General features: G+C 34.6%; 6 protein-coding genes across 6 annotated transcripts; 4 read left to right on the top strand and 2 right to left on the bottom strand.

Moving 5' to 3' along the window:
* Positions 1 to 12: 12 nt before the first annotated feature.
* DFA_04046 (uncharacterized protein) lies at positions 13 to 2,115 on the top strand (the record flags this gene model as incomplete). Its single annotated transcript, XM_004366399.1, has 1 exon — positions 13 to 2,115. The coding sequence occupies one exon, from the start codon at positions 13 to 15 to the stop codon at positions 2,113 to 2,115; it is 2,103 nt and encodes a 700-aa protein (XP_004366456.1).
* A 64-nt stretch (positions 2,116 to 2,179) lies between these two features.
* On the top strand, positions 2,180 to 4,246 carry DFA_04047 (uncharacterized protein; the record flags this gene model as incomplete). Its single annotated transcript, XM_004366400.1, has 1 exon — positions 2,180 to 4,246. One exon carries the CDS (start codon positions 2,180 to 2,182, stop codon positions 4,244 to 4,246), a length of 2,067 nt encoding a protein of 688 aa, XP_004366457.1.
* Positions 4,247 to 4,383: 137 nt separating this feature from the next.
* On the bottom strand, positions 4,384 to 6,934 carry DFA_04048 (Putative GTP-binding protein; the record flags this gene model as incomplete). Its single annotated transcript, XM_004366401.1, has 3 exons — positions 4,384 to 4,580; positions 4,658 to 6,215; positions 6,305 to 6,934. 3 exons carry the CDS (start codon positions 6,932 to 6,934, stop codon positions 4,384 to 4,386), a joined length of 2,385 nt encoding a protein of 794 aa, XP_004366458.1.
* Positions 6,935 to 7,392: 458 nt separating this feature from the next.
* Positions 7,393 to 7,740, top strand: DFA_04049 (uncharacterized protein; the record flags this gene model as incomplete). Its single annotated transcript, XM_004366402.1, has 1 exon — positions 7,393 to 7,740. One exon carries the CDS (start codon positions 7,393 to 7,395, stop codon positions 7,738 to 7,740), a length of 348 nt encoding a protein of 115 aa, XP_004366459.1.
* A 105-nt stretch (positions 7,741 to 7,845) lies between these two features.
* Positions 7,846 to 10,366, top strand: DFA_04050 (uncharacterized protein; the record flags this gene model as incomplete). Its single annotated transcript, XM_004366403.1, has 4 exons — positions 7,846 to 7,935; positions 8,775 to 9,772; positions 9,837 to 10,193; positions 10,318 to 10,366. 4 exons carry the CDS (start codon positions 7,846 to 7,848, stop codon positions 10,364 to 10,366), a joined length of 1,494 nt encoding a protein of 497 aa, XP_004366460.1.
* Positions 10,367 to 10,572: 206 nt separating this feature from the next.
* On the bottom strand, positions 10,573 to 14,215 carry gxcS (pleckstrin domain-containing protein; the record flags this gene model as incomplete). Its single annotated transcript, XM_004366404.1, has 6 exons — positions 10,573 to 11,396; positions 11,510 to 11,750; positions 11,831 to 11,953; positions 12,051 to 12,676; positions 12,747 to 14,054; positions 14,197 to 14,215. The coding sequence occupies 6 exons, from the start codon at positions 14,213 to 14,215 to the stop codon at positions 10,573 to 10,575; spliced, it is 3,141 nt and encodes a 1,046-aa protein (XP_004366461.1).
* Between the last annotated feature and the right edge of the window lie 310 nt (positions 14,216 to 14,525).

Here is a 14,525-nt window from a genome sequence, read left to right on the forward strand (position 1 = left end):
AAAGTAATAATAATGAATAATAATAGTAATAATGATAATGATGATAAGAATAATAGATGTTACATTGAATATAGTAGTAATGATGATGATAGATGTTACATTGAATATAGAAAGATACCAACTATACTATTACTTCAAATCATTGGATACTTGAATAACATTGATTTAATATGTTTGTTGTTGACTTGTAAATCATACTATTATGATTTGAAAGATCAGTATTCATCTTCTATTACCTTTAAAGGTTTAGATAGAATACAACATTTGCAACAAAGATATGATGGAACGAAGAATATGTTTATTCATTCAAAAGGACCTTATCAACTCAATGGGTTTACTAGTCTCTACCGAAATGCGATTAGTGATCAGTTGATGGTTGGAAGAGATTTTGGAGCTATTAATTGTACCAATCGAGTTGATACTATACATCAAATACCCGTGCCAACAACAGAGACTAATGAATCAAATGCATTGATTACAACACTATTGGTTGGTACACAAATAGATATGACAAAAGAAGACAAGACGGTTCGTTTGCCACCAACCATCACACGTCTATCTATTCGTAAGAATGTACAACCACTAGTCACTGCAGCTATGGGGTTACCAAATTTAAAAGAACTCTATGTAGTTGGGTACCAGCAGTCAACCCCTAACAACAACACTATTCAGCCATCATTAGCAGATACCCTACATCTTGATGGTGCCAGTAGTCTACGATACCTATGCATCCGAAATCAAAGTGCATTTGAAGAGGTATCAGTACCAAGGAACCTTGAAACGCTCGCTCTATTGGGTCAAGCTCAACTAGACAAGATTCAAGGGTTATCAAGTAGTTGTATTAAAACTATGGACCTGTGTTATTGCGAGACATACGGTCTCGATACGACAATGACACCGATACTACTGCCACGTACATTGACATCACTCAATATTAAAGTTGAAGACCCTTTACCAGACACCTTTGTATTCCCACCGATGCTCGTGTCCCTAACATACCAAACCAATGCGAGTGACCCACTCAATATTCAAAACTTGGTGCATTTAGAGAGACTGGTTCTGACCGTCCCCAATATACTTCAAACAAGGATTAATATTATCTTTCCACCAGTCACTCAGAGCAGCATCAAGTATATAGACTTGACAAACACAACAACTAAAATACAACTACAAGATTTAAATACATCTTGTATCGAGTCATTTAAATGTCAACATATTTCACAAATTCAATATGATGAGACAACAACAACAATGACCAATCTATTACCAAATCTAAAAAGATTTAAAGGTCAAGTAGATTATTATCAGCAAATAGCAACACTTTCAACCAATCTACAAATTCTGTCGACCCACTGCATCGCTGAAATAGAATTCCCAAAAGATTCATTTCAACAACTAAAGAAATTAACTTTTGTCTATAATAGAGGACAAGTATTATCGTCTAGACCAGTATCAACCAACATGATCCCTCTTCCAGACAGTTTGACATCTTTCTCACTCAAACGCCCCACATCCGATCTTTATCACCAATTCCCACCAAACTTGATATCGATGGACTATAGTCACGTTGAATATTCAATTATTTATATTCCATCGTCTCTTGAATCATTGTCAATTAGATCTTTTAAAAGATTTCCTAGGGATCGTATATGTTCACTTCCTACATTGAAAATTATAAATAATAATAATCAGAATAATCAAAATAATCAGAATAATAATAATGATAATAATAATAATATTAAGAAAATTAGAAAGAATATTATTAATCAAAATAATCAGAATAATTTAAATTATGATTATTTACCATCAAGTTTAAAAAGATTATCTGTCAATATGTTTTATGATTCTACACCATTTAGAATTAGTGAAATCATTCGTCACTCAAATGTAGAGTCTTTAAGATTCTTTTGTGGAACACAAAACAAACCATTGGAATTGGAACTTTCTATTAGACGGTTGGAAGATGACAGAGTATTGATCATCGATGACAACTCTACATTTGGTGGCATAGTTCAACTAAAATATACTTTGGATATGTATATTGATATGAAAATATATAATGATTTATATTTAGTCATTAAAGATAATAAACTTGAAATTTTATTTGATTATTAAAAATACAATAAACCAAGAAATTCACTTTACAAAAAAGAAGAAGTAATAATGAATAATAATAATAATGAATAATAATAATAATAATAATAATAATAATAATAATAATAATAATAGATGTTATCTTGAATATAAAAAGATACCAACTATACTATTACTTCAAATCATTAGTCACTTGAATAACATTGATATAATATGTTTGCTGTTGACTTGTAGATCATATTATTATGATTTAAAAGATCAGTATTCATCTTCTATTGCATTTAAATGGTCGTTTAATAGAGTAGACACTAGATTCTCTAGTGAAGAACCTTTGATTGTGGCCAACAGACCAAACAAACTCAAAGGGTTCATCAGTCTCTATGAAAATGAAATCGGTGATTGCAGTCAACCAGTAGAGTTTCGAGGATCTTTCACTGTCAATCATAATGGTAGTGTAGATGATGATCTAAATCAAAAACAATCAAATGACAGTCATACCACCACTGTATTGTCGCACACACGTGATGGTCGTCCTATAGTCATGTCGACAGATATCGCCAACATGCCATTGACAACCTCTCTCACCATTCATGCAATCGTTCAATCAGATGTTGATGATGTTGCCACATCTAGGCTACCCCATCTAAAAGAATTACAATTGTTGGGAGACTACACCTTATCAATGATGAGGTTGTGCATCAAAAACCTTCCAGACAGTCTCCGACATTTACATATTCAACGTATCAACTTTCAAGAATTACATGTCCCCCAATCCCTTGAATCTCTTCATTTCAATCCTGAACATACTCTCGATTCCTATAATCTCAATCAGATCAAGGGATTGTCGACCAGCTCAATCAAATCACTCGATATTTCATCATTTAACATGGTTCGTGACCTCGCCACTGTATTCCCACCGACATTGGCTAGTCTCACTATCAAATTAGTTGAACACCCAAGTGTGGATGACCTCATATTCCCATCGTCTCTAATCACACTATCAATCACTTCTTTGAGTAGAACAACCACCACCTTTGGAGTGAACCTGGAAAACCTTACATCACTTGAGAATCTAACGATTAGAGTTCCAAATACAATGGATAAAAAGGATATTTCAATCATTCTTCCACCGACCAACAACAGTCGACTCAAAAGTCTAGACATTAGAAAGACAAATATAACATTGTCAATCAATGCTTTACCAATTTGTATTGAAACAGTAAGGTGTCAAGATATTTCACAAATCGATCTTGGAACGACGAGCAAGGAAGAAACAAAAACAAATTGTCTACCAAATCTAAAGAAGTTTTCTGGTAGGATGGAGTCTTGGAACAACATAGATACACTATCAACCAATTTATACAAATTCTCAACCGTGTATCATCAAACGTTAGTACCAGACGATTCATCTGTCCTCCACTCGGTTAGAAAACTGAACCTTATGATTCCACTCGATTCCGCCAAAAATCCATCACAAACTGAACCAACCCTTCCACATAGCTTGACATCTTTAAAAGCTAGTTCATTCCATGACATGCGCAAGTTTTCAAAACCTCCTCTTGTCTTTCCAGCCACTTTGGTGTCACTCAACTATATTAGTCTATCTTTTACCCAAACTGTCTATATTCCAGTATCGCTTGAATATTTGGGAGTTAAAGCAGGTTTGAAAAAGACTTATAATGCTATGGGTGGTGAATTCATCCTCCCAAAATTTATCATTCTAAATAATCAAAATAGCAGTAATAATAATAGTATTAATAATAATAATAATAATGAACGACCCACAACAACACAATTAGATGTAAACAAATATTATTATCTACCACCAAGTTTAAAAAGATTAGATATTTCGATGGATACACATTGTCCAATACAAATCAGTGAAATCATCTTTCAAACAAATGTCGAGCATTTGAAACTATTGACAAAATTAAATAATACAAGAGACTTGGAATTTGATTTTAAGATTAGAAGATTGGGTGATGACAAGGTTTTAATCATCCAGGACAACTCTGCTTGTGGTGGAATCATCAAACAAAAATATACTTTGGATGTGAACAACAACAACAAAATATATTCAAATTGCTATATCAAGTTAAACGAAAATAGACATGTAGAAATATTCACCCAACCATTGATTGTCTATAGTTGATCCCAAAAATAAATTGTTTTTGTACTTTTTTAGTTTTACTTTTAAAAGGTTGTAATTTGTTTAAAAAGAAAAAATATTTATATAAATTTATTAAAAAGCTATATTACCAAACGCATTGTTGTTGAGTAATATTTAAATTAATTCTTCTTGGCACCGCCGGCTGAACCAGTCTTTTTGCCTCTGTCGTCTCTACGTGGAATCTTTCTATTTCTATTTTTGTTCTTTACATTGTGAGTCTCATAGAAATGGTTACCAACCTTTCCTTTGTTGGTCTTCATTCTCTTTTCCTTCTTTTGTGAAACTGCTCCATCATCATCAGATTCAACTTCTGTAACTAAATTAAATTAAAATTAATATTAATACAAATATTATTATTATTTGTTTGTTTGTTTTTGTTTTTAGTTTACTTACTTTTTTCTTGATATTCTTTTCTTGGGACAACCTTGTTATTGGTTGGTTTTTGTTGTTTCAACTTGGCAACATTGGATAAAAGTACCAAACCCTTTTCTGGCATTTCTTTCTTCTTTGATTTCTTTACAACTACCAATTCATCTTCACTGTCTACTTGCTCTTCCTCCTCTACTTGTTTGCTCTTTGATTTCTTTTTGTTATTTTGTTTGGTTGAAACTTGTTCTTCCTCATCAACCTTTCTCTTGTTATTCTTTTTGTTATTCTTCTTCTTTGGTTGTTCTTCTTCAGATTCTTCCTCTTCTTCTTCATCGGATCCAAGATCACCAGCTGCCAAATCTTCATCAAAATCGTTATAATCAAAATCGCTGTCATCGCTATCAATGTCGTCCAACAATTGGGCAACATCGTCTTCGTCGTCGTCTTGGACAGCTTCATTGTCGTCGTTGACAACCTCTTCGTCGTCGGAGATATTTTCGTCGTTTTGGTACAAGTCGTCCCAATCTGGCTCTTCGTCAAATGGATCGACGTAACCGTCACCTTTGGCATCCTCTTCATCAAACTCTGCCTTGACGTTGATATTCTTGAGCTTTTGGTGGACAACCAAGTTTTTAAATTCGATCTTTTTCTTTTCTCTCTTGATTGGGGTGGCATCGGCGGCTGGAACAGCGATGGCTGTGGCGGTAGTGGCAACAGCGTCAACGTCGGTAGTTTCAGCGACAGCGTCGACATCTTCAACCTTGACTTCAGTCTCGGTCTTGACACCCTTGGTGTTCATCGAGAAGATGGCTGGGGTACCGTCCATCATGGGTGGGGCGGTAAAGTAGGGGATACGACCCTTTTGATAATCGTACAACATGATCTTGGCGACAGCGTTGAGATTGGGCTTGTTACCCTTTTGGAGCTTACCGGTACGCTCGGCCATCTGAGTGAGGAAGTCTTCGTGGTCGGTCCACGAGGCGATAGCGTATGTCTTGACGAGATACTCCTTCTTGATACGTTTGAGCAGTTCTGGGATATACTCGGTAGCGTCGACGAGGTTTTCAACACGGACGACACCCTTGAGGACGAGTTCACCCTCTGTGTCACCGGTGGTTGGCACGACACCTGGACAATCGATGAGATAGATACGCTTGGTCAAGGTGATGTATTGCCACACCTTGGTCTCACCCGGGATGGGGGCGGCTCTACACACCTTCTTGGCCTTGAGTGTGTTGATGATGGACGATTTACCAACGTTGGGGTATCCAACAAAACCGACCGAGATTTGCTTCTTCTCGGGATGGAGACGAGCAAATTGACGCAAGAGTTGAATCAACGAACCCTTACCGAATGGATGTTGCAAACTGGCGTGGAAGGCCAAAGTTGGATACTCTTGTGACAAAATCTTGACCCAACGTGCGGTACACCATGTTGGCACCAAATCACACTTGTTGAGTACAAAGATAAGATGTTTGTGACGAGCATTCTTTTTCAATTGATTTTCCAAATGTGAACTTCTAGTTCCCATTGGATCTCTAGCATCCAATACTTGAATCAATACATCAGATGAATCAATTACCTAAAATAACGAAATATAAAAGTAAATTAAACAAAATAATAATAAATATAAGTTACACATTCTCTTTTCCTTTTCTTTTCATTTCTTACCTTGTATAATTCACCCCAAATTCTCTTAGAGGTACCCTTTTCGAAAATATCTTCACGACGAGCCTCTCTCATATCGGCTTCAATCTTGATGTTGGTGTCCTTGGATGGATCGTAGGCTTGTTCAGAGATCTTGTTGAGCATGCTTTCGAGATCGACGACCGACGAGAGGTTGGGACGCTTACGTTGCTTCTTTGGGCCAAAGGTAGTCTCGAATGTCTCGGTGGTCAAGAGATTCATTTGAGTCTTTTTGGTCGAGTCTTTGAGCAAGCCCATTGGCAACTTGTTGGCGTGCAAAAGAACCTTGTATGGGTTGTGGATGGTAGCAGCCATCTCTTCACGGAAGGTCTCGAGTTGCTCTTGACTGATCGAGTTGGTGTTACCAAAATATCTTTGGTCGGGTGCGATACGAGTGCTGTGACTGGTGTCCTTGGACATGTAGGCACCGCCGAGGAACTTACCGTCACGCGAGTAGTTGGCACCCTCGCTGTACATGGCGAGACGCTTGATCGTCGCCTTTGAACGGAGATGGGTGTGACCCTTGGGCAACACACGATCAGCATTGGTTTGTATGTTGGTCTTTTTGACTCTGTTGGTGAAACTCTTTTGTGAATGTTGTCTTGGTGGAGCCATTTTTTAAAGATCTCTTTCTTGATTTATATATATAAAAGATATATATAAATAAATAAATAAAGAAAAACAAACAATGAAAATTAATAATAATAACACAAGGTTTTTAAAACCGAGAGAAACGAACGAAACGAATAATTAAATTTAATCCGATTTTGCGCAAAATTTTTTTTTTTTTTCAAAGAGAGGTAAAGTCGATTATCTTTCTCTCTACATGTATTTAATTGGGGATATATTGTATGCAATAATTAATAAACAACAAACACAATACACACCAAGGTCAAGAGTAGTAGTTTAGTTTAGTTAGTTTAGTTGTCATGAAAATTATTTTTATTAGAAAGAGAAGTATACAATAATAAAATATAAAAAATACTTTTGTATTTGGTTGTTGTCTTCAAAAAAACAAGTGGTAAATGAAAGTCGTGAAGAGAGGAGTGAGATAGAGTGTAGAGATAATAATAATGGATCTAACACTATCAATCAAATGTAAAATATGTGGAACGTTTGAATCAACATCGATTGAAGAGTTTAGATTACATGGTATCAATCAATGTATGCCGGCGGTTGCAAGGTACTTTGATGTTGGTCGGCTGGTCGACGTAGCAAAATCACTTGAACAACTAGACCAATTAGATGTTATAAACAAGTTTGAAAAGAAAAAGAGAAGAGATATCTTGATAAAGAAGAAGAAGAAGAAGATGATGATGATGATGATGATGATGATGATGATGATGATGATGATGATGATGATGATGAAATCAATAATAATGGTGACTCTATCCTACAGACTGGCAACTGGAATTGATTGATTGTGCAGCAGTCAACAATCAATTTGAAATAATCAATTGTTGTTGACAATAACAATGTCAACGATTATGATCAATTTATAGAGTCGGCGAAATGGAAACCTTGAAATGGTCCAATTCCTTCATTCTCATCGTACCGAGGGATACTCAAATAAGGCATTAGAGTATGCTGCATCCAAAAATTTAGAACTAGTAAAGGTAACTAACTATTGTATATATGGATGTACACGCATAACATTAATATTTATAATTTACATTCCTCAACTATTTTAGTTTATACATTTCAATCGAACCGAATCAATTACTGTGGAGGATCAATACTAAAAAATCAATAGTTTGGTCCAAAATGGAACTGGAGACGAAGAAGATTGGTATGGGAGAATTTTACTAATCCAAGGAGACAAAGAAATATATAGGATCCAACTATTACCAACACTCACCTTTGATTATTAATGAAACCAATATGTATTACTAATGAATCGTTCGCAATAATCAATGATACACCTTAATCATCAATTGACTTTTTTCAATTTCAATTATCAATAATAGATTTTAAACGGAATATCGCGTCAAGAAATTCTGGGATGAATTATTTGATATTCTTGAAAGCTTGGAATACAAAAGTAGTGTATCGAATATTTCATCCCAGAATTTCCAATGGAACTTACTCTAGATTTCCCTTTTTTTTTTTTTTACTTGCAAGCATAGAATCAAAATTCATAAATCAATATCATGAGTATTAATATAAATCATATCAATAAATAATATTATTTTCATATTATTAATTAAAATTAAAATTCTAAACTAGTGTTTGACTTTTTTCTCACGCACCAAGTCAACAAAACTCTTCATTCGTTTCAGTGCAAATTCAATGTATGTTTTTATTAATTTAATTTTAAAATTATTATTTATTATTATTGTATAGTATATACACACACACACATAGAAAGAAAAGAGATAATTTAACACATACACATATAGTATCGATAATTCACTCTACTCTACTATATTATATTTGTTACTATTGTGAACAATAGTCACCAGAAAAGAAGAAAGAAGAAGAGAAGTTCACTTCACTTACTTGCAATTGTAAACAAAAAGGAAGGGAAAGAACTTCTAAAGAAGAAGAAGAAGAAGAAGAAAATAGAGAAAAAGAGATGAGTTCACAACCACAACAACAACAACAACAAGCTGGAGAACCAAAGTATTGGTGTCATCATTGTAAAAAATATATACAAGTTGGTAACCCTGATGAGTTGGTATGTCCAACTTGCGAGTCAGAGTTTATTGAGGAGGTTGAAACACCACCTCCTCAACCACAACAACAACCATCCCCTCCTTTACGTCAAACAACTCAACAACAACAACAACAACAACAACCAAATGTATTTGGTTTCCCTTTTAATATGTTTTCACCAATGGTACAACAAACCAATTCCAATCCCAACAGTAGAACCTCTCAACAACAACAACCATCGACTCAACAACCATTACCTGCACCACAACCACTTCAATTCGATCCAATATCTGCATTATTCCAACAACTTGGTGGCGCAAATACAACGTCATCTACATCTACTTCACCATTTGGTACTACTACCACTATTCACTTTGGTAATGTCGACCCTTCCACTCTGTTTGGAGGTAGAAATGGTAATGGTGTAGAAGGAGACCAAACATTTTTAAGGTATGTTAATTTATTTAGAATTGATCAAGATGATGAAGATGAACAAGATGAAGAGGAAAGATTACTGTTCGAGGAAGAAGAAGAGGAAGAGGGACAATCATCTGGATCTGGAAATTCCAATGCTGATACTACTGATGAAGATGATGAAGACTTACCAAACCGTTTCTACTCTGTAACTTTTCGTTTTAATAGTATATTAAATTCTTTGACTCAAGGTACTGGCATGCCAATGAATGTTTTCATGTCGGGAGGACTTGGAGGACCAGCTATGGTTGGCAATCCAGGTGATTATTTCACAGGTGGAGATTGGCAAGGTTTTCTCAACCAATTATTTAATGCTGCTCAAAAGTATGTAAACTCTAAATCATAAAAATAAATAATAATAGTATTAATTTAATTTATTTTATTTTAGGAATGGAACACCACCAGCATCAAAAGAAGAAATTAATAAATTAAAAAGAGATAAGGTCGACCAAGGTATTTTGGATCAAAAGGTGGATTGCTCAGTTTGCAAAGAGGATTTTGAAATTGGTCAAGACTATCTTGAATTACCATGTACTCATATTTATCATCCAAATTGTATATTGCCCTGGTTGGACATGCACAACAGTTGTCCAGTTTGTAGATATGAATTAAAGACTGACGATAAAAATTATGAAGCACATAAAAAAAATCAAGAAGAAGAAGAAAATAATAATAATAATAATAATAATAATAATAATAATAATAATAATAATAGTAGCAGCACATCAACAACCTCAACATCTTAGTTTGTTGTTGGGATTTATATTTATACATACATATTTATAATAAAGTTATACTTTAATAACTTTTTTTTTTTCCAATATTAAGCGTTGGAAATTCATTAATAATATAGTTTTTTAAAATTATAGTACAATACTTTATTTTTTAAAGGAGGAGAGAGAGATTTGGTATATCTAAATAAGTTAATTTATATTGATGTGTGATGGTGAGTGGATGGTGATTGTTTTGATTGATTATTATTATATATATGTTAATTAAATAAATAAATAAATTTTATGAAAGAAAATAAATTAAATAAATAATGGTGATGTGTTTTGTTGATTTGATTACGATGGTTATTATTACTACTATTATTATTAATACAAAATTATATTATTTGAATCTTAAACATTTGGTCTTTTTGAAATTGAATTTGCAATTTCAGCATTTAAAGAAACATTCAAGGAGGAAACTTGTTTACTCATTGTTGGGAAAAGAGGAGCTCCAGCAGGTGGTTTTCCAATTGGTGGTTTGGTAGTACCCTTTTTATCAGAGTCTGAGGAGGAGGAGGAAGATTTGTTAAGATTGATTGATGAAAATATTTTGTTGAGTGATGGAGGACCTGATTTTGGTTTCTTTTCTTGAAGTGATGAGGTTCCATCGTTGTTGGCAATGACACTTTCAAGATCAGCTTTGCTGAGTGTTGCTCTACCCATGGTCGATCCATTCGAAGCGCGGACAGTACCGTACTTGTCAGTGGTCGACGGACTGCCATTTGGAGGCGATGGTGTTGATTCCATACGCATGTGTTCCATTTTCAATTGTGAAGTTTCCTCTGCCATTCCTTTGAGACGTTCTTCTCTTTGTAACAAGGTCATGTTGTGGAATGTTTGTTGACGTGTCAATAAACCTGCGTTTGGACCACCATTACCACCACTGGCCTGTCTTTGGATCTGTTGTTGTGATTGTGAAAGTGGTGATTCACTTCCACTGGCTCCAACACCAACTCCACTACTACCTCCATTTCCACTAGCTTGTTCAAGCTGACCAGCTCCACCAGCTACACCAATTTCCATTTGTTTGTCTTCTTCGCCAGCGATAGCTTCATTTGGGTTGGATCGAATGGTTGCTCCTCTAACTGCTCTTCCTTTGACTTTAATATTTGCAAAATAATTATCAATGTATGTTTTAGCTTGACCTGCTCTTTCAACTGCTCTTTTTTCCAATTCTTTTTAAAAAAAATAAATAAATTAATTAATATTAACATTTCAAACTCTTCTCTTTGGATATATTTATAAATATATTATTATTAATATGTTTATGTTTTTTGTTTATACATACTATCACTAATATCATATTGATTATTAATATCACCAAAAACTTTTGTAAAATGATCAAACCATATTTTTTTGGAATCTTCATTTTCAGTTTGCAAAGTAAAAGTGGAGCTTCTTAATTCAATCTCGATACAACTTTGGTACATTGGGTTGCTTGGGATATCTACAATTTTAGGTGAAGGGAATAAATCTTCAATCTTTACAAATTTGAATTTCGCTTTACTAAATAATTTATTTGATGATGGCTAAATAATAATAATAATAAAATTAGTACTATATTATATATTGTATGTATATGTATGTTATGTATTATATATATATATACCTTTGAGAAAATCATAATATCATTAAATAAAAATATATATAATTTTTTAGTTTTCTCTTTTGAATGACCAAGTTGAGAAACATAACCTTCATGAACATATCTTCTATCTGCAACAACAAGATTCTAAAAATAATAAATAATTAAATAAGTATGTAAGTAAATAACATTATATTTGTTTGCCTTTGTCTTTGTTTTTGTTTTGTTTGTTTTTTGTACATACTGGGAATTTACCAACTAATTTGTTTTGAACTTCAATTACTTTAAGAGAATTATCAGCTCTTCTTTTAGTATCATTGATAGAGATGGCAACTTTCTTAATGATATCCAAACCTTCAGAGATATGGGTAAAATCTGGATGAGAGGATTCAGTGTGTTTGAGTAGGTCTTGTAGTAAGAGTACGTAACGTGGGATACGTTGGACTGGAGTAATGAGCAATGATTCCAAACGTGATCGTGGAACTGTTTTTTCCTCTGCCTGTTTGATAAAGGATGTGAATTTAATGTCTTTGCTGCACGCCTCGATACGTTGGAGTGAAAAGTCAAAGTTTTTGACATAGTCTGTATAGGCCTTTAGATAGACACCAAGTGTACAAAAGCATTTGCCAAGGATCGAATAGGGAGTCCAACTCTTTAGAATATTTTCAACGTCAAACATTAATTGTGTGTTGATGGCAATGATCGAATCCAAACCACCAAATATAAACTTGACATCATCCTGTGACACTATATCACTCTTTCTCAATGGATCGATAAAATGTGCCGACAATTGTCCCAATGTATTTAAATAAGTTCTTTCAGTATTATAAATCTCTTGAACAATATTCCATCTATATCTGTATAATATTTCTACAAATTAAATCAAAATATTAATATTGTTTTTAAAAGTTTGTTTGTTTGTTTTGTTCTTCTTTCTTACTTAATTTTCTAAATGGTATCATTTGTTTATATCTTCTATAACATTTTTGGATTTTAATGGCTGCTTGTTCTTGTTCTTTGGTGTATGTTTTGGGAGTTGGTGGGAGTTTGCGACTGGGTGGTGGTGGCAATGGCTTCTTGGGTGGGGCGTGTGCACTAGTTGGACCTGGACGATAAATAGAGAATCTTGGGTTAAAGATGGTTTGTCTGTTGAGTTTGGGTTGACCTGGTGCTCCTACTCCTCCATTTTGTCCACCTCCAAATGCTGCAATGACAGCTGCCGATGGACCATTTGGATGTTGTTGCTGTTGATTAGCATTGTTGTTAAGTACTGATTTACGTATTTGTTGTGATGGTGATCCTCCTCCACCTGCATTTGGACTACTACTCAAAGGTGGTCTGTTTCCAGTATTGGGTGGTGCACCACCAACTGGATGATGATGATGGTTGGATGTTGGGGGAGCTGGATTATTAGTTGGAGCCATAACAAAACATCTAGTGACTCTGAATCGATTCCCACCGGCTAACAACTCCAACTCTTTCTTTTCTTGTTCTTTGAGATCGTTGATACGCTCTTTATTGCCCAACCCCAACTCTTTAAGGAAGTTTTCGTGTAACTCCTCCTCTTCTTCGTCGGTTTCGTCGTCCGAGTCCTCTTCCTTGTTTTCAATCAATGTCCCATCCTCGATAAATGAGCTGTCGCCCAATGTACTATTCGAGTCGGACCCATCATCAGACAATCGTTTGGATATGACACTACTAGTGTCTGGTGACAACAAAGAGTTGGATGATGTATTGGGAGACATACTAATTCTAGTTGGACTACTGTTGTTGGGTGATGAATCTCCACCAATATGAGAATGAACATTCAAATTGGACATGGAAGTAGATGAACGTGGTGCTGTTTTTGGTGGTGTCTTGGCAGGTGGTTTTAAAGGTAAACTTGCCAAGTTACCACTACTTGTACTTTTACTATTTACAATTGATGGAGATGGAGATGGAGATGGTTGTTGTTGTTGACCTTGGTTGTGGTCATGATGAAGAAGATTCTCAGACGATGCAGAAGCCGACACTGAAACTGAAGCAACTCGTTTAGGTGGAGTCGTTTTGATTTGTGCACTGCCTCCTCCAACATTACCACCTACACCTACACCACCTGACGCTGACACCAGTCCAGAGGTAGTAGGAACAGTTCCAGGTTTCAAAATATGTGATGTTCTTAGAGGTGCTACTCCAATGACTCTTGGTTGCTGCTGATCACCTCCTTGTGGTAATAAAACACTTGGTGGTGCTGTTTTTCTTTTTGATTCTGTAAATTTTGTGTGTTTGAGTGTGTGTGTTACAATTACAACCAAACAAATTGTGTGTATGTGTGTTTTAAGAAAGATATCTGTTAGGATCGATCACCTTGTGTTATCTATCTTTACTTATATCTATCTTTACTAACTTACCTTCAATCTCTGCATTCATTTTTCACTATATATCGTGAGTGATTGATTGATTGGTTGATTGATGAACCGTGTTCTAGTTTACTCTAAAGTACTCTCTAGTTTGCTAGCTATATATAAATACAAATATAAATATAAATTGTTTTTCTTGTTTTTGTTGATGATAACTAAAGTAAAGTAAAGTAAAGATAAAGAGGGATACGGGTAAATAAAGATGAAAAAAATAAATGTGATGGAACGAATTTTTGATCAAAATGGTTTTCGCACAAAACAACAATACAATTGTTACAAGACGGTAATCAAGCAACAATTCAATTAAAAGTACTATACTT

This window comes from Cavenderia fasciculata, assembly GCF_000203815.1.
Source record: "Cavenderia fasciculata unplaced genomic scaffold Scf_Dfasci-G-b-285a01.f1-5, whole genome shotgun sequence".
Taxonomy (NCBI): Eukaryota; Evosea; class Eumycetozoa; order Acytosteliales; family Cavenderiaceae; genus Cavenderia; species Cavenderia fasciculata.